Source organism: Dipodomys ordii, unplaced genomic scaffold, assembly GCF_000151885.1.
Source record: "Dipodomys ordii isolate 6190 unplaced genomic scaffold, Dord_2.0 Scaffold45, whole genome shotgun sequence".
In the NCBI taxonomy this organism is placed as follows: domain Eukaryota; kingdom Metazoa; phylum Chordata; class Mammalia; order Rodentia; family Heteromyidae; genus Dipodomys; species Dipodomys ordii.
Genome location: NW_012267261.1, coordinates 7,476,752 through 7,496,871, shown reverse-complemented (window position 1 = coordinate 7,496,871; position 20,120 = coordinate 7,476,752). Strand labels below are relative to the sequence as shown.

General features: G+C 41.2%; 1 protein-coding gene across 2 annotated transcripts in view; it reads left to right on the top strand.

Moving 5' to 3' along the window:
• The window catches only part of Senp5 (SUMO1/sentrin specific peptidase 5), a 26,131-nt gene extending 6,110 nt beyond the window's left edge, over nt 1-20,021 (top strand). Inside the window, exons 2-10 of one of the 2 annotated variants that reach the window (XM_013019289.1) lie at nt 1,031-2,568; nt 6,981-7,086; nt 7,191-7,329; nt 7,899-7,946; nt 12,164-12,241; nt 15,330-15,467; nt 17,051-17,134; nt 18,551-18,601; nt 19,609-20,021. In XM_013019289.1, coding sequence (XP_012874743.1) covers nt 1,059-2,568; nt 6,981-7,086; nt 7,191-7,329; nt 7,899-7,946; nt 12,164-12,241; nt 15,330-15,467; nt 17,051-17,134; nt 18,551-18,601; nt 19,609-19,719 — 2,265 coding nt within the window. In that variant the 5' untranslated portion in view covers nt 1,031-1,058 and the 3' untranslated portion in view covers nt 19,720-20,021. Of the gene's footprint in view, nt 1-1,030; nt 2,569-6,980; nt 7,087-7,190; nt 7,330-7,898; nt 7,947-11,851; nt 11,963-12,163; nt 12,242-15,329; nt 15,468-17,050; nt 17,135-18,550; nt 18,602-19,608 lie in introns of those variants that run through there. The other variant, XM_013019290.1, reaches the window with a different exon arrangement.
• Nucleotides 20,022-20,120: the final 99 nt, after the last annotated feature.

The window sequence follows — 20,120 nt, the reverse complement described above, 5'->3', positions numbered from 1 at the left end:
GGCTAGTGCTCTACCACTTGAGCTACAGCGCCACTTCCGGTTTTCTGGTGGTTTATTGGAGATAGGAGTCTCACAGTCTCTCCTGCCCGGGCTGGCTTTGAACCGCGATTCTCAGATCTCAGCCTCCTGAGTAGCTAGGATTACAGGCGTGAGCCACCAGCGCCCGGCTGTCCTACCATTTCTGTGCTCTCTTTTACCTTCCCTAAGACAGATAAACTTACATAAAAGACAAAAGGTATAGAAATAAAAAACAGTAACAAAGGAGAAAACAACAAAAAGAAGCAAAATAACATAAAACTGCTTGTTTCCATTTTTGGACTTTATTTCAATACACATCATTTTATTTGATCATATGCCCATAGCTATTGAGTCTTTGTGACCCTCTCCTAAGAATATCTTCCTTTGGTTTTACTGTGTGAATATCTAGAGTCCTGTATAATTTATCATGCCCAAGTGTATTTTTTTTAAACATCCAGTGTGTTTACTTGTAGATTTACAGGCACTTTCTAGTTACAATAAATGAGGGAAACCATGTAACCTATTTGTGTTTCTTTGGGTCTGGCTTATTTCACTTGATACAATTTTTTCCAAGTTTAAAAAAAATTTATTTATTTATTTATTTATTTTTGTTGGCCCTGGGGCCTGAACTTGGCCTGGTTGCTGTCCCTCAGCTCTTCAGCTCAAGGCTAGCGTGCTACCATTGAGCCACAGTGCCACTTCTGGCTTTTTCTGCTTTATGTAGTGCTGAGTAATAGAACCCAGAGCTTCATGCATGCTAGACAAGCACTCTACCACTATGCCACCTTCCCTGCCTTTTCTAAGTCTTAAAAATAAAGTCTTGTTTGATTGTTCATGCTTTCCTTTATCTCCATTTTTCCTTGCAGTGGAAACCATTAGGCATGATTTCATCATCTCTGACAGTCTAAATTGAATTGCATATACTCTTTTTAGTTTTCTGTCTTAATTGTTTCGTGAGTGTCTTCCTGATGATATTTTTACATTTTAACTTTTCTTTACATTTCCTTTGTAGCTGCAAGTTCTCACTATGCATCAGAAAAATGAAAAAACACAAGAAAGTTCCATGGAGGAAAGGAATCCACTTAACCTTTTCTGAGAAATGGAGTGCAGGATTTGGAGGCTTTAAGAAATTCTATTTTCACCAACATTTGTGCATTCTGAAAGCTAAGTTGGGAAGACCAGCTACTTGGAATAGACAATTGAGGCATTTCCAGTGTAGCAAGGAGGCCCTTAACATCCAGAAAACGTGGATCCAGGGTGAACCTCTTTGTGTTAAGACCAAGTCCAGAGTGCCTATTCAAAATGCCAGTACTTTGACCTCTAAAGTGAAAAGAAAGGACAGTAAGCATTTCATTTCTTCCTCAAGGAGTCTTCCAAAACTTCAAGCAAATAAGTTGCTGTCAATAACAAAGAACTCAGACCATGAATACTGTGGAGAGAAAAGTCTCTTGAAAGCAGTTGCTGATTTATCAGCAAATACTGTTTCAGATCAGGCCAATGGTCACAAACCTAGGACAGAGTCACAAGCTTCTGACTTTCCCATGAAGTTCAATGGGGAGAGCCAAAGACCAGGTAAGAGCAGCAAGGTTGTGGTCACCTTGAGCAATCATAAGAGAAAACGCTTTTATTATGGCTGTTACCAAGGGCTGGAGCATCTCGGGAATGGGGAATCCCTGATTCCAAAGAAGCTACAACTTAACCAACATCGAAAAATAAAAGTGTCTTCTCTTATGATGTATGAGAAACTATCCATGATTAGATTTCGGTATAGGATTCTCAGATTGCAACACTTCAGAACAAAAGGCAAAGTTTGCAAGTTAAGAAAAGCCCAGCGAAGCTGGGTACAGAAAGTCACTGGGGATCATCAAGAGAACCTTAAGGACAACACTGAGAGTGGCAATTGCAGCCCATTTTCTTCCCCAGAACCTAAAGAATCTTCTTGTCAGCACCTACCATACTTTCCAAATATGGATGGCAGTGTTGGGGTAAAGGGAAAGAACTCACTCATGCCTGATGGCCACACTAAAGGAAGCTCTTTCTTGGACAAGGACCTTAGTTTGGATGGAGCATTCCCTGACCAACAGAATGGCAGTGCTACATATACCTGGGACCAGTCACCCTGTGCTCCTAAGTGGGAATGTACAGAGGCGATCCATGACATCCCCTTAGCAGAACATCATTCTGGTAACATGTTCACCTCAGAAACTGAAAGAGAAATTGTGACTCTGGGTCAGGAAAGTCGAACAAACACTGTTACTAATGACAGCCTAAAGCTGTCAGTGTCTGAAGCAGAGAAATCTGTGAGCACTGTAGATAGGCCTGTGTCTGAAGAGACTGTTCAAAATGAGAACTCTTACCAGATGGAGGAGGATGGACCTCTCAAGCAGAACATTCTTAGTTCTAAGTTGCTGGACCACCCTTACTGTAAAAGTCCACTGGAAGCTCCCCTGGTATGCAATGAACTCAAACTCGAAAACCAAATGGGAAGTGGGAAGCACAGTCAGAAAACTTCTGCAGTGGATGATGAACAGCTCTCAAGCTGCCTTTCTGGTATGTAATCTTTGTTCTACAACCTCTGCCCACATTTGCTGTCCATTATTCTTTCTAGAAGAGTTCTATTTTTTCCCCTCCCACACATGGCATTCCCTTTAAGTGGTTAGATTTTATTTTATTTTTTGGTGCCAGTCCTGGTGCTTAAACTCAGGGCCTGGTCACTGTCCTTGAACTTTTTTGCCCAAGGCTAGCACTCTAGTATGTGAGCCACAGCTCTACTTCCAGCTTTTTTTGTTAGTTACAGTCTTATGGACTTTGCTATCTAGGCTGGCTTTGAACCTCAATCTTCAGATCTTAGCCTCCTAAGTAGCTGGCATAGGCATGAACCACTAGCACCCAGCTGTGGTTGGATATTCTAAATTTCTTTTATATTGCTATATTATATAGATGCTTCATAAATTATTTTTGATTGATGGACACTTGGATTTTTATTCCAGTTGTTTCTTCTATGAACTTATGTTGCAGTAACTTTTTATTTTTATTGTGCTTGTAAGTTAAATTCTTTTTTTGTTAAGAAAATTTTAAAGAATGGTTAAAATTACTTAAAAATCAAACTTAAAAAGAATGGTTAAATTACTAGTAATTTAACCTAGTAAACTTAAACTAAAAAACTAGTTCAGTCTTCTTAAACTCGCTAACAGATCCCATCATAGTTCATACAATAGTTCTTTGTTAAATATTGACATCTTTTTGGGTGCTTACCCGGTACTGCAGAATCGAGCCCAGGGCTTCATGCATGCTAGGCAAGTACTCTACCACTAAGCCACATTCCCAGCCTTGTAAAAGTTTTTCAGTATCCCCCAGCACTGACTTTTGACAGAAGTTTTTAGTCCTTACACAGTAAAAATGTATGTTTCACTAAATGACTTCCAATTTTTACTGGAAAAAAATGTATACCAGGAAGTAAATTGGTATAATGATTTTGGAAGATAAAATAATATTTTTAATCTTTAATATATTCCCTGGCTTCAAATTTATCTTAGAGATGAAACAGTAAAAATGTGTTTGCATAGAAGTACTCAAAGCTTTGATTTGTATCTTTTTTTTTGGGTCCGGTTGTGGGGCCTGAACTTTGGGCGTGGGTGCTGTCCCTCAGCTCTTCAGGTCAAGGCTAGCACTCTACCACTTGAGCCACAGCACCACTTCCGGCTTTTTTCTTTTTGCTTATGTGGTGCTGAGGAATTGAACCCAGGGCCTCAGGCATGCAAGGCAAGCGCTCTACCACTGAGCCACTTTCCCAGCCCGATTTGTATCTTGATACTGGAAGAAGTTGATATATATAAAATCAAAACAGCAAGTTGCAGAAATGGTATGATATAATTTTATAAAGATTAATGCATAAAAGTTGGTTACCAGTGGCTCATACCTAGCTACTTAGGAGGCTGAGATCTGAGGATTGCTGTTCAAAGCCAGTCTGGGCAGGAAGTCCATGAGACTCTGATCTCCATCTAAGCACCAAAACAGCCAAAAATGGAGCTCAAGTGGTAGAGTGCTAGCCTTGAACAAGAGAGCTCAAGGACAGAACTCAGGCTCTGAGTTCAAGGCTCAGGACCAGCACTAAAATAAATGATTACGGTAGTGTTTAGGTAGGAAAGAATATGCACATATGTGTATTTGTATAGGACCTGTCTGGACAGATACTAAATTGTTACAAATGGCTTTTTCTGGTGAATTAGGAGAGTTACTTCTTGGCTGTTAAAACAATTCTTAACACTTTCCAACAACTGAGTGTAAGTTTCTCATCAGTTGCCAGTGGCTCACTCCTGTTGTCCTAGCTACTCAGGAGGTACTCAGTGATAGAGCACTCACCTTAAGCTGAGGAGCTCAAGGACAGCACCAGGCCCAGAGTTCAAGCTACACAACTGGAAAAAACCAAAACAACAACAAAAAAAACACCCTTGTACTATCAAAAAGAAGAAGCAGTAGTTCAGGGCAACCCAATAGCTATTGTCCATGACAGTGACATACTCTCTGTAAGTTACCCAAGTAGAAATAAGCTTATAAGAAGAATGTTTTTTTTTTTTTATTAAACAAATTGTCTTTTCATAGAAGGCCCGGGTCTCATTATCCAGCACTGCAAAATAAAACAAAGCAGAACTAAACCTAAGTAATCAAGATTAAGGGGGTAGGCAGGGGGCAGCCAGGGAAAAAACTGGAAGAAAATGAGGGAGGGGATGACACTGTTCAAAATGAAATGCACTCAATATCTGATTTATGTAACTGTAACCTCTCTGTATATCACCTTGGGAAGTGGAGTTAAGAGGATTGTGTTTGAGGCTAGCCCAGACAAAAGTAGCAGAAAGATCCTGATTCAGAAACTAAATAAAAGGGCTGGGAAGGTGGCTCAGTGGTAGAGTGCTTGCCTTGCATGCATGAGGCCCTTGGTTCGATTCCTCAGAACCATATAAACAGAAAAAACCAGAAGTGGGGCTGTGGCTCAAGTGGTAGAGCACTAGCCTTGAGCTGAAGAGCTGAGGGACAGTGCCCAGGCCCAGAGTTCAGGCCCCGTGACCAACAAAAAAAAAAAAAAAAAAAGAAACTAAATAAAAAAGGGCTAAGAGTGTGGCTCAAACAGTAGATTATTTACCTACCACGAGCAAGGTCATGTTCAATCTTCAGAAGCTTCCTCCCCCATCCCCACCCCCCAAAAAAACTAGCAATAAATATAAATGCTCCCTTAACTGACTTCTATAATGTCAGCCAAAGTTGAGTTCCATAGTATGCTGAATACTGGCTGGTCTTTAACCATTATACTCATTTCAGTTGATTCATATGTTTAGTAACCTTTTTTTTCTTTTGGGGTCCAGTCGTGGGGCCTGAACTCTGGGCCTGGGAACTGTCCCTCAGCTCTTCAGCTCAAAGCTAGTTCTCTGCCACTTGAGCCACAGCGCCACTTCCAGCTTTTTTCTTTTTGCTTATGTGGTACTGAAGAATCGAACCCAGGTTCTCAGGCATGCAAGGCAAGCACTCTACCACTGAGCCACCTTCCCAGCCCAGTAACTTATACTTAGTAAAGTTAGTGCAGTTTCTTAATTTTACTCACTTGTACAAACTGAAGAAGTATGAGTGTAAACAGAAAGTTACTCATTTAAAAACTTAAGTCAAATATTTTGTAAAGATAGTCACAAGTTACAAGACAGCTATAAAACCTTTGAAGTAGCCAGACACCAGTGGTTCAGGCCTGTAATCCTTAGATGTAAGGATCATGCTTGGAAGCCAGCAAGGAGGCAAGTCTATGAAAATCTTATCTCCACTTAATCACCATAAAGCTGGAAGTGGAGCTGTGGGCTTAAGTGGTAGAGTGCTAGCCTTGGTAAAAAAAAAAAAAAAAAAAAAAAAGCTGAAGGTAGGCTGGGAATGTGGCCTAGTGTAGAATGTTTGCCTAGCATGTATGAAGCCCTGAATTCGATTCCTCAGTACCACATAAGCAGAAAAAAGCCTGAAGTGATGCTATGGCTCAAGTGGTAGCATGCTAGCCTGGAGAAAAGAAGCTCAAGGACAGTGCCCAGCCCTGGTTCCAGACCCAACACTGGCCCCAAAAAATAACAAAACAAAAGTATTATAATAGGGATAAGTATGTATTGTTTTATATTGGTTAAATATTGAGAATAATTTTGCTGGGCTGGGAAGGTGGCTCAGTGGTAGAGCACTTGTCTTGCATGCCTGAGGCCCTGGGTTCGATTCCTTATGTATCACATAAGCAAAAAGAAAAAAGCCGGAAGTGGCGCTGTGGCTCAAGTGGTAGAGCGCTAGCCTTGAGCTGAAGAGCTGAGGGACAGCCCCCAGGCCCAGAGTTCAGGCCCCATGACTGGACCCAAAAAAAAAGTTACTAAACATATGAACCAACTGAAATGAGTGTAATGGTTAAAGACCAGCCAGTATTCAAAAAAAAAAGTTTGAGAATAATTTTGCTGATTTTTTTTTTTCGGGGGGGGGTCGGTCGTGGGGCTTGAACTCTGGGCTTGGGTGCTGTCCTTGCGCTTCAGTTCAAGGCGAGTGCTCTAACGCTTGAGCCACAGTGTCACCTCTGGTTTTCTAGCGGTTTATTGGAAATAAGAGTCTCACGGACTTTCCTGCCCGGGCTGGCTTTGAACTGCGATTATCAGATCTCAGCCTCCTGAGAAGCAGTTTTTTTTTTAATTTTTGTCAGTCTGGGGCTTGAACTCTGGGCCTGAGTGCTGTCCCTCAGCTCTTCAGCTCAAGGCGAGCACTCTACCACATGAGCTACAGCACCACTTCCAGTTTTCTGGTGGTTTATTGGAGATGAGCGTTTCATGGATTTTCCTGCCTGAGCTGGCTTTGAACCACAATCCTCAGATCTCAGCCTCCTGAGTAGTTAGGATTACAGGCGTGAGCCACCAGTGCCCAGCTTGAAATGTTTTTTATTGAGTCTTTTTTTCTTTATGTAGGATTCCTAGATGAGACTATGAAAAAGTATGGGAGTTTAGTCCCACTGAGTGAAAAGGACGTCCTTGGAAGATTAAAAGATGTCTTTAATGAAGACTTTTCTAATAGGTATGCAATTATGCTGAATCTAAACTCTAAAATTATTACCATACATGACTTTTTTATTCGCTTAGGAGGGAAAAAAATAATTTCTTTCAAAACCTTTGTTTCAGAAAACCATTTATCAATAAAGAAATAACAAACTATCGTGCCAGACATCAAAAATGCAACTTCCGAATCTTCTACAATAAGCACATGCTGGACATGGATGATCTGACTACCCTGGATGGTCAGAACTGGCTGAATGACCAGGCAAGTTCCTCATAGGTTCTGAGGGAAGAAAACTTGCACAGGTGTTGGTCAACAAAATAGAACCTTGGGGATGGCTTCATACTTGCCTTTTAGAACATAGGATTTGTTGTTGTTTTGCTTTTTGGAGGTATTGAGATTTGTACTAAGAGCCTTGCACTTGCCTCAAAGGTATAGTACCTCTTGCCTCAAAGGCACAGTACCTCTTGAGTCTTGTTGTTGTTGGTTGTGGGGCTTGAACTCTGGGCCTGGGCGCTATCCCTCAGCTCTTCACCTCAAGGCTAGCACTCTACCACTTGAGCCACTGCACCACTTCCGGTTTTCTGGTGGTGATTAATTAGACCTTCCTACCTGGGCTGGCTTTGAACGGTGATCCTCTGATCTCAGCCTCCTGAGTAGCTAGGATTACAGGCATGAGCCACTAGCCTAGCACAGTCTTTAAGTGACTCATTCACTAACCCCAGGAGCTAAGTGATTTTATTACTATCACTGGTATATGTTACTCATTCTTCTTGGGATGCTGTAAATTGTACAAGGTCAGTAAGCTAAGCTAGTTGTATTTTTTTTAATAGGTCATTAATATGTATGGTGAGCTAATAATGGATGCAGTTCCAGACAAAGTAAGTGAAAACTTCCTCGTACTAAACAAGTTTTTTTTTTTTAAACTCTAATAGCCCTTAGATTTTAAAAATAGACTGGATTTTGTCTTGATTATGTGTTAGCATTGGTCATAATATTTTTTTTGGCGGTCATGGGTCCTGAACTCTGAGCTTGGGTGCTGTTCCTCAGCTCTTCAGCTCAAGGCGAGCACTCTACCACATGAGCCACAGCACCACTTCCAGCTTATGTGGTGCTGAGGAATTGAACCCAGGGCCTCATGCATGCAAGGCAAGCACCCTACCACTGAGCCACCTTCCCAGCCCCTGGTCATAATTTTTTTTTGCGGGGGGAAGGGGGGGATCCAGTCATGAGGTCTGAACTGTGGGCCTAGGCGCTGTCCCTCAGCTCTTCAGCTCAAGGCTAGTACTCTACCACTTGAGCCACAGCGTCACTTCCAGCTTTTTTCTGCAGATGTGGTGCTGAGGAATCGAACCCAGGGCCTCATGGATGTGAGGCAAGCACTCTACTATTGAGCCAACTTCCCAGCCCCCTGGTCATAATTTTTATCAAATTATTTCTGCTTAAGAAAGTCACAGTACTGGGCTGGGATGTAGCTCAGTGGCAAAGCGCTTGCCTAGCAAGTGCAACGTCCTGGGTTCAATCCCCAGTACCAAAAAAGAAAAGACAAAAAAAATACAGTTAAAAAAAAAAACCAAACAAAAAAGAAAGTCACAGTACTAGTGGTTTCTCTTTTGTGTCAGAGTGGCTACATTCATTACTACCTTAAAGGGTTTGTTTTTTCCGAGAGGTACAAGGATTATTTTCTAAGTAGTTTATTATTGTTAGAGATACCATTATTACTTAAGCTTCAATGTTACATTCTCTTTAAAAATGTAAAGTGGAACCAGACACCAATGGCTCATGCTTGTAATCCTACCTACTCATGCAGCTGAGATCTAAAGATCATGGTTCAAAACCAGCCTAGGCAGGAGAGTCCATAAGACTCTTGTCACCAACTAAGCATCAAAAAACAAAACAAAACCCTCTCAAAAAAACAGAAGTAGAGCTGTGGATCAAATGGCAAAAAAGATCAAGAACAGTACCCAGGCCCTGAGTTCAAGCCCCAGGACCAGCACACACACACCAAAAAAAAAAGTAAAGCAGGACTCAACTTTACATTTTCTAAGTATCAAACATATGATGCTTGGGCTGGGAAGGTGGCTCAGTGGTAGAATGCTTGCCTTGCATGCATGAGGCCCTAGGTTCGATTCCTCAGCACCACATAAGGAGAAAAAAGCTGGAAGTGGTGTTGTGGCTCAAGTGGTAGGCTGCTAGCCTTGAGCTGAAGAGTTGAGGGACAGTGCCCAGGCCCAGAGTTCAGGCCCCACAACCGACAAAAACAAAACAAAACAAAAAAAAACAAAACAGATGCTTAAGACAGACAAGGTAACTCAAATCTGTAATCCCAGTCATCAGGATGCTAAAGCAGTCCTTGTTATATAATTACAGTAATCAAACTCCCAGTAAATTATCTTAAACAGAACTTAGTTCTCTTTAAGTGAATTTACATGTTAAAACTTTTTGAATTTATTAATTTTGAGTATTCAGATACTGCATGAAACAGATGTGTGGTTCACAACTGTGATCCTAGCTAGTTACTGAAGAGTCTGAGTCAGAGGATCAAAAGCTGGACACTGGCCAGGGGTATAGAGCGAGACCCATTTCAAAGAAAGATGAAAAAAACCACACACATAAATAAGTGCTGGGCACTGATGGCTCATACCTATAATTCTAGCTACTTATGAGACCGAGATCTGAAGATTGGGGTTTGAAGTCAGCCTGTGCATGGAAGTCTTTAGGACTCTTATTTCTGGTTAACAACCAAAAAGCAGGAAAATGGAGCTGTGGCTCAAGTGGTAGAGCTCCAACCTTGAGTGAAAAAGCTGAAGGACAGCACCTAGGCCCCAATTTCAAGCCTCAGTACTCACCTATACACACACACCTGGAGAACAATACTTTGTGGAACTTTTAAAATATAATAATTTAGGGCTGGGAAAGTGGCTTAATGGTAGAGTGCTTGCCTAGCATGCATGAAGCCTTGAGTTCGATTCCTCAGTACCACATTAAGCAGAAAAAGCCAGAAGTGGCACTGTGGCTCAAGTAGTAGAGTGCTAGCCTTGAGCACAAGCAGCTCAGGGACAGTGCCCAGGCTCTGAATTCAAGCCCAGGACTGGCAAAAGAAAAAAAAGAAAATAATAATTTAGCCAGGTGCCTGTGGCATATAACTATAGTCTTAGCTACTCAGGTGACTGAGATTGGAGGATCAGGTTAGAAGCTAGCCTAGAAAAGTCTATCTCAAATCTGGGCTGGTGACATAGTTCAAGTGGTACAGTGTCAGTCATGGATAACCAAGCCAAATGAGTGCGTAGGGTTTGAGTTCAAGCCTGGGTATAAGTTATATAAATTGTGTGTGTGTGTGTGTGTGTGTGTGTGTGTGTGTGTGTATGTGTATGTAACTGATATAAATAAGATAATTTAAACATAAATATCAGATTTTAGTGCTGTTTAAGAGTGTAGGAACAAAGTTTAACTTTTTGTTTAAAACCACAAACCTGAAACCAAAAGCAAAGCTCAGATGGTAGAGTGCCAGCTTGAGTGTCAGAAAAAGACTAGCAAGAGAACAAGGCTCATAATTCAGGCCCCAATACCAGCACAAAAAGCAAAAACAACCACAAATCTGTGATGCATTATAAATTGTAATCATGAGGGAAATGTGTCACCACAGTTCAAGTTTAAACCTTTAGTTTATCTTCATTATCTGTACATTTCAATGTACTGAATCTTCATGGTAATTTTTTTTTTTTTTTGGTTATGGGGCTTGAACTCTGGGCCTGGGCACTGTCCCTCAGCCCTTCAGCTCAAGGTGAGCACTCTACCACTTGAGCCACAGCACCATTTCCCGGTTTTTGGTGGTTAATTGGAGATGAGTCTCATGGACCTTCCTGCCTGGGCTGGCTTTGAACGTGATCCTCGGATCTCAGCCCCTTGAGTAGCTAGGATTACAGGCATGAGAGCCACTGGCTAAGGCAGTGGTTCTTTAGCAAACCTTGAAGATTCTGATGTGCACCTGCTTTCAGTGACACTGCTCCAGAGACAGGTACTGCATCCTCTTTTTATTCATGTTTAGCTGAAATTTTCCTGAAAAAATGTGCGGGAAATTGGGCACCGGTGGCTCATGCCTGTAATCTTAGCTACTCAGGAGGCTGAGATCTGAGGATCATGGTTCAAAGCCAGCCCGGGCAAGAAAGTCCATGAGACCCTTATCTCCAATAAACCACTAGAAAACCTGAAGTGGCACTGTGGTTCAAGTGGTAGAGCACTGGCCTTGAGCTGAAGAGCTCAGGGACAGCCCCACGCTCAGAGTTCAAGCCCATCACTGACCAAAAAAAAAAAAAAAAAAAATGTGCTAGAAGATTTACACAAACAGATTGCTGGGCCCTACTTTTCAAGTTTCTGCTTTAGCAGGTCTGGGAGGAGGCCAGTTTTCTGATGAAAGCTCCCAGGTGACTTTGATTCTTTCTTCTGGTTTGGTGACCACATCTTGACAGCCATAGCACTAAGGGTACAGTTTTAATTAAGTGAGTCAAAGAATGAATATTTTAAAGACAACTGTATGGGGCTGGGGTGCAGCTCAGTGGTCTCAGAGCACTTGCCTAGTGTGCATGAGGTACAGTTCCATTCCTAGCGGTGGAAAAACAAGGCAGAATATAGATCCCATCCATCTCAGAAGATACTACTTACAAATGTACTCAGACCTTTCTGTAGTTACTGTTCACGAGTCTCCAAACATGAATTCTTCAGGTACATTAGTTTTGTAGTGCATATCACTTGAGTTCTAGGTAATCGCTACCTCATTTTTTCATAGCCTCTTTCAACTTTATCACCTGATTTGGAGAGATTTGTCAGGTTGCCTTTCTACTTGATTGGATTCAGGTAATCTGCTAACAATCCTGTTCCAGTTCTGACTAGACCACAGCTATAAGGTCATTCTAATGAACAGTTGAAGAGAATCTTCTGTAAAGCATGTAATGTATTTTCTATATTTTGATCATTATTTCTTTAGAAGAAATGTCTCTTCCCCTTTTGTCTATGTTATGTTCAGGCATATTTAAATTTTCATTTTCCTTTGAAGTTCTATCTCAGCATAGCCTGATATAACCTGTTTGCTCTGTTTTAGGTTCATTTCTTCAACAGCTTTTTCCATAGACAGCTGGTGACCAAAGGATATAATGGAGTTAAGAGATGGACTAAAAAGGTAGTCTTCCTTTGGAATTTGAAGTGCATAGCTACTTTGGGTATAATGTTAAGAACCTAAATGCCAAAATGCTAATTAGACTTTAAAACTTTCTTTTTCTCTGAACTTGTTATACAGCTAGCTGCTGGTGGCTCATGTCTGGTCTGAGCTTGATTGAACTCAGGGCCCTGGGTGTTATCCCTATGCTTTTTCACTCAAGGCTAGTGCTGTACTACTTGGCTACTGTTCCCCTTCTGGCTTTTTGGTGGTTATTTGGAGGTAAGAATCTCATGGGCTTTCCTGCTCAGGCTGGCTTTGAACTACAGTCTTCAGATCTCAACCTTCTAAGTAGCTAGGATAACAGGAGTGAACCACTGGCTCCCAGCCTAATTAGACTTTCCAATGTGAGTTTAACTTTTTAAAAAATCATACTGGTTGGCTGGGAGTTGGTGGCTCACACCTATAATCCTAGTTTCTTAGGAGGCTGAGATATGAGGATTGCGGTTCAAAGCCAGCCTGGGCAGGAGACTCTTACCTCCAATTAACTACCTGAAAACCAGAAATGGAGCTGTGACTCAGAGTGGTAGAATGCTAGCTTTGAGCACAAAAGCTCCGTGCCCAGGCCTTGAGTTCAAGACCCACAACTGACCCCCCCCCACCAAAAAAATATACTTACTGATTGAAAGATAAAACACTAGTAAAACTCTTTAGCTATCCAGTATACTAGAGTATGGTATAACTAAAAGAGCGCTAGGCTGGGGGTTAAATGTTTACAACGTTATTGGCTTTCTGTGCAATTCAGGTAAGACACTAAATTTGCTGACCCTCAGATTGCTCAGTTGCACAAGGAAATACTGAATCAGAGTAATAGCAAAATTACCCTCAGAGGCGTCTTCATCTTTTCTGAGGGAAAGCAATAGACAGTGTACTTCTAGAATTGATGAGTTGGTAACCAGATTAAACCAAATGTTCTGTTTCCTCTTCTTCCCTGCAGCAGTCCCATGCTGCAGCCACATAGGCACCCTGCTGCATGCTTTTGTCTTAAGTGCATTTCACTGCCTGTTCCCACTGCTTAGAAGGGTCTTCCCTCTGATGTATGTAAGACTCTCTCCCTCATTTTCTTTTCTTTTTTTTTTTTTTAGACAAAGTCTTGCTATGTAGCCTAGGCTGGCCTCAATTCTTAATCCTCCTGCCTCAGCCTGTAATTATATATGTGCCTCCATGTCCTACTCCTCTTATCTTTCTTCATTTTCCTTCCTAGTACTTTCTATATCTGATCATAGAACATTTGCTATCCCTCTCCTCTACTGGAATGAGCTTTGCTTGAAAAATTGTTGTTTTATGTACTAATATCAGAGCACGATTGAAGGAATGATCTTAAGAATATAAAGGTAACTGAAAGTGTGCTGTATGTACCCAAATGTGGTGACCCAAGCCTCAGAGGCTGGAGGATCCTGAGTTCCAGGCCAGGGCAAACAACACAGTGAGACCATGTCTCAGAAAGCAAAACCTAGTTGGTATGGTGTAATGCTTAGCACTCTGGATTTTGAATCCAAAAGCTGATTCTAGGTGCCTTATTAGAACACTGAAATTTTGAGTGGAATAGCAACTGTCACTAGGTGGTAAAGAATATGTATTAGGACATAAAGGCTATGTTTTTCCCTTGAAGGTAGTGTCTGTTTATTTCTTTGTGTTCACATTTCCAAGGATAGTTGGTAGACATCTGTTAAACATGTTATCTGGTATGTAATTCGCATTTTTCTCTCTGGTACTGGGATACCTCTTTCCTATAAGGGTGTCATTTCATGTGGTTTCTGAGAGACACATGAGAGTAATAGTGATAAATGGTTGTTTTTTGTTTTGTTTTTCTTTTTCTTTTTTTTACCAGTCCTGGAGCTAGACCTCAGGGCCTCAGTGCTGTCCCTGAGCTTATTTTGCTCAAGGCTAGCAATCTACCACTTGAGCCACAGTGCCACTTCCAGATTTTTCTATTTATGTGGTTCTTAGGAATCAAACCCAGGGCTTCATGCATGCTAGGCAAGCACTAAGCCACATTCCCAGCCCCTGATAAATGGTTTTTATTGGCTACTTACAATGTGCAAAAACACCTTTTTATATGTTTCCATGTATTATCTTGCTATTCCCTACAACTTCATAGGGCAGCTGCTTTTGTTTTCTCTTCTACATTTTCTATTTGAGGAAATTAGGGCACACAAAAGAATGCTGAGAAAACTGCTGAAACTATCTTGCCAATAGGTGGAAAAGCCACAATTGGAACTAAGCAGTTTTGCTTTGGAGCCCATGATACAAAGATGGAAGATATAGCTTTTGCTATTTTCTACTAGTGTGATTTTGCTTTCATAAATAAAAATGACTGGGGAAACATTTGCTTTGTATGTGCCATGCCCTGAACTTGATCTCTAGCACCATAAAAACAAAAACAAGTTGAGAGCAAGTAAGGTTCAGTTGATATTGATAGGCTAAATAAAAATCAGTACTATCTGGGCTGGGAAGGTGGCTCAGTGGTAGAGTGCATGAGGCCCTGGGTTTGATTCCTCAGCACCACATAAGCAAAAAACAAAAAAGCCAGAAGTGGCGCTGTGGCTCAAGTGGAAGAGCACTGGAGAGCTACAGGACGTTGCCCAGGCCCAGAGTTCAGGCCCCACAACTGACAAAAAAATAAATAAATAAAATAAAAATATTCATTGTTTTGTTTACAGTTACTACATGGGCTTTAAAGACCTGTGTTAAGCCAGGCGCTGGTGGCTCACGCCTGTAATTCTAGCTACTCAGGAGGCTGAGATCTGAGGATCGCGGTTCAAAGCCAGCCAGGGCAGGAAAGACCGTGAGACTCCTATCTCCAATAAACGACCAGAAAACCGGAAGTGGCTCAAGTGGTAGAGTGCTCGCCTTGAGCTGAAGAGCTGAGGGACAGGGCCCAGGCCCAGAGTTCAAGCCCCACGACTGACAAAAAAAAAAAGACCTGTGTTAAAATTTTCATTTACCACTTCCTAGTTTTATGACCTTCAGCAGGTTAAAGGTCAGTAAATGAAAGCTGGTATTCCTTGTTGGTTCTGTAATGATGGATGCATTTATTTCTCTTATTCAGGTGGATTTGTTTAAAAAAAGTCTTCTGTTGATTCCTATTCACCTGGAAGTTCACTGGTCTCTCATTACTGTGACACTCTCAAATCGAATTATTTCATTTTATGATTCCCAAGGCATTCATTTTAAGTTTTGTGTAGAGGTAAGTTAACATCGTGCCTAATTCCTCACGTTGTCTTATGGTTGGCAAAGTTATAGCTTAGCTCTAGATATAGCAGCAGAAGACTGTGACATAAAGGAACAGTTTCTGCCAGGAAAGTGCTGGACTGTTGGCAGAGAATAAGATAGCAAGAAGACTCTCCTGGCAGGGAGAAGCTGTTAAATCTGGATCCTCCTCTGGGTTTGGTAGTATTTTTATCAGCTTTTCCTTTAGACTTGCTTTTTTTGGTGGTGGGACATAGTACTGTGCTGTGAACGCAGAGCCTCTGGCTTGCTAGGCAGGTTCTCTACTTGAGCCACCCTCTTAGACCTTTTGTCTTGCTTTTCCAATAAGATCTTGCTTTTTGTCCTGGTCAGACCAGGACCATGATCTTCCTGTTCATCTTTCCCATGTAGCTGTAATAAAAGATGTGTGTTATCACTTTTACATGTTTAAGGTTGGGGTCTTATAAACTTTGTGCTCTGGCTGGCTTCTAACTGTAATCCTCCGGATTACAGGCTTGAGCCACCACTCGACCTAAAACTGCATCTTAAATGTAAATAGGAACTATTTTCTTTGGTGTCTTAGAGTTGAGATTGTTTTGCATCTTCAAGCTAACTTATGTAGAATAAATCATAACCCAAGAAAATCAACCTTACAATATTAGATTTCTGCTAATACTACTAATAATAATTCAACAAGAAGGTGGGATACAAAAGCCAGAAAAATCAGTGGATCTTTATGTCCTGCATAGTCAAGATCTAGTTACAGCTGAGTGTTGTTGTCCATTTCTGTAATCCCAGCTATTGGAAAGTAGAATTAGAAGGATTGCAGTTTTAGGTCAGCCCAGGCAAAAAAGTTAATGAAACTCTATTTACAAAGTAATTAAAACAAAAAGGGCTAGGGTAGTTGCTCAGATGGTACTTCCTGCCTAGTAAGTATGAGGCCCTAAATTCAAATTCTAGCACCACCAAAACAAATAAGGATTCTCTCTAGAGCTGGAATGTAGTTCATTTAGTTTTATTTCTACCATGTTGTCTTTTCCTGTTTGGAATACTGGTAGTGATTGAGACCTCATTTTTGGCTAGGCACTAGTGGCTCATGCCGCTGTAATCTTATCTTATCAGGAAGCTCAGATCTAAAAATTGCAGTCCGAAGCCAGCACAAGCAGGAAAGTTTGTGAAACTCCAATTAACAGCAAAGAACCAGGAATGGAGGTGTGGCTCAACAAGTAGAGCGCCACCCTTGAGCAGGAAAGCTAAGAGACAGTGCCTAGGAGCTTGAGTTCATGCTCTAGACAGACATAGAAAAAAGACCTTTTTGTAATTTCTAAATACCACAAGTTGACTTACTGCTGGAAACAAATACCAATATCCATACTCTGAGCACATAGTACAAGTCTTAGTCTGCCATAACAATATAGAGTACAAGTTCTGAAATATTGTTCAGCTCTAAACTTATAATGCAGGTCCACTCAGTTTTCTGAGGCCACAGTCTTTTCCTTTGCTTCTGTCTGCTGTGGGTAGGTTCCATTTTTCACAGACTGATGGAACACAACATCTGTGTTGTGGTTTCTTTTTAACCAGAATATAAGAAAGTATTTGCTGACTGAAGCCAGAGAAAAGAACAGACCTGAATTTCTTCAGGGTTGGCAGACTGCTGTTACCAAGGTACGTATGATACCAATGACACTCAGAGTCAAGTGCTGGTAGCTACTCAGGAGGCTGAAATCTGATGATCATGGTAAAAGTCTGTGAGACCCTTTATCTCCAGTTGACCAGCAAAACATTGGAAGTGGAGGTGTAGTAGGACACCAGCCTTGAGCTCAAAAGCCAGGCAAGAATGTGGAACCTTGAGTTCAAGCCCCAGTTACTGGCATCAAAAAACAAATGACATTCGGACATGTCCATAGGAAGCAGTGAAAACTGGTGACAAGGAAAGTCTGGAGGAGGCTGTTGGGAGGCAGCTAGATTAAACCTGTTCATTGCTTTTTTCCTGTGCTTGCCAGAACAGGCTAATGTCAGTCATTTCATTCATCTCTGGGACAGTTGCTAATGATGTTGCTCTACTGGGAAACAAGATTTTGGTTGGGACTAGAGGTAGCACTTTCCTTGTGGCTCTTATTTCTATGTTGACTCAGAATAATGCTAAAATGATTTTAGTCTTATGGAAATGTGGGTCATGAGAAGACCCATCATGTTTGGCCCTTTGACACTAAAGTTATATGCAGGACAGAGTGCCCAGGGATACCTCCTAAATCCTGTCATGAAGAGTTTTCCTATAATCTCATTTTACCCTTACAGTCTGTGAAGTAGGAAGTTATTTAGGAATAAGCAGCATCTTTGTTTTACAGATGAAAGAACTGAAGCTTGAGTTTAACTTTCCCTAAAACACAGTGGAACTATTGATATATGCAGGTGTTTGCACTCAGGTCTGTATAGATCATTGATCCAGTGCTGTAGGCAGGGTCTTGACATAGACCTTGAGCCAAAACCCACCAAGACAAGAGTAATTCATCCATGGACTGCACCAGTGTTGTGTTTCTAACCAGAATTAGAATTTAAAATGTTCTGAGTTTCTCTACCTGGAATGTGTGTTCTCCCCTTAGCCAGCACCTTCCATGTTCCCCCTTGGTCACATAGGAGCCAGTGCTTTTGGAAACACAGTCCACCTTTACTTGACTTTTTTCAAAGTGAAGGTTGCTAACAGAGTTACTATATCTTAGTGTTCAGAGTCCAGGCCTATGTTCTCTGATCCACAGTTCCATTTTTGTTTTTGTTGTCTTTGAATTGAAAGCACAACAAATTATTCAGGTGGGTGTTTCAAAAATAGCCTTTATCTAATTTTTCTATTTCTCATATTCGGATAAATGTTTTGAAGTTGTGGTTGCCACTTGCTTGCACTTTTTTTGTGGCCAAATGCCTCTTCCATAGAGTTAATGTACTAGATGTACTTAGGTACTTAATGTACTAGCAGTATATACTGGGAAGACATAGCTTTTCTGTTGCTTGCTTGTTTGCACATAGAAGCTTTCTCTTCTGCGAAGGAAGTACGCATTTTAATGACCATTTTCTTTTCCCTCTCAGTGTATTCCACAACAGAAAAATGACAGTGACTGTGGAGTCTTTGTGCTCCAGGTAAAGAAATATTGGTGTTTTTTTTCCCCCAGAACTTGAGTTAAATTTGTTCTATTTAGAGAGGAGGGTTAGCAGTGGTCATGATGTAGGCCTCAGCTTTCCCTCTCTCCCTGAAAGTGGAGATATGGTGGTTTCTACACTTACAAGTTATCCTTAGGCCAAAAACAAACAGTAATTGGTAGTAAGTCAGAGACTGACTTGAGTTGGTCCTTTTACAGACCATCGGCATTTGAAGAATTGACTTTTTAGAAAAATAACTGGTAGACAACCTGAGGTCTTTGAAGTAAATACATTTTTATAAGGGCTTTAGTAAAAAACTCATTATGGCTGGGCGCCGGTGGCTCACGTTATAATCCTTGCTATTCAGGAGGCTGAGGTTGCAGTTTGAAGCCAGTTCAGGCAGGGAAGTCTGTGAGACTCCTGTCTCTAATAAACTACTCAAAAAAAAGCCGGCTCTGTGGCTCAGGTGGTAGAGCAGTAGTCTTGAGCACAAAGAGGCTCAGGGACAGTACCTAGGCCTAGAGTTCTAGTTCCAGGATCAGCAACAAAACAAGCAACAACAACAAAAAAAAACTCATGCTGAAGGCCTCCTCAACTGTCTAAAAGCGTAATGGAAAAACTTGAATACATATATTTATGAAGGAAATCACATAATCCATGAATTTGCAAAGATCTTGGAACGTTCTTCATTCCTGTATCTAATAAACATCTGGGGTGGGTAAACTAATTCAAATCCCACTTAACAGCCATTTGAGGCCCAGCTGCATGCAGGATACATCCTTTGCTGCTTATCTCAGTATTGGGTCAGCAGGGAAGGGAGATTCCCTAATACACATTTGCCTGGAAAACTGATTCTAACTTGGAGGTAAATGTAAAGCCATGTGTTTTTTACAAGTTGCTACAAACTTGACTTTGTAGCCAGACTGTTAGGTCTGCCTGTTATAAATACATGTGGCTGGTGCACAGCCCCAGGTGCAACTTAAGTGCTTGTTTGCGGATCTTTGCAGTACTGCAAGTGCCTCGCCTTAGAGCAGCCTTTCCAGTTCTCTCAAGAAGACATGCCGCGTGTACGGAAGAGGATTTACAAGGAGCTGTGTGAGTGCCGGCTCCTGGACTGAGACTCAGAAGGGACTCTACAAGTCTGACCAAGTTGGAGCAGATGGTTTGTTACTTGAATCTCCAAACATTTATTTGAATTTTTACAGATACTTCAGACTAGTGGTATTGGGCCACTATTATTACCTCAAATTTATTTTTTTGCCCTTTTCATTTCGCCAGCTACCATGTACTTTTTTAAATGTTCAGTTTGGTTTCATTTTTAACGTATGGATCCCATGTGTCCCTCCCATATTTAATATTTATTATCCAAACGCATGCACATAGACAGAGCATGCAGTGAAGAGTATTAAAAAAAGCCTAGTAGATTTGGTGCAGCTTTTGAAACTTAGACACGAACTGAATACAGGTTTAAACGTTAACCTCAGAACGTAAAAATGCAAGATGTTTCTGTTAGAGTGGA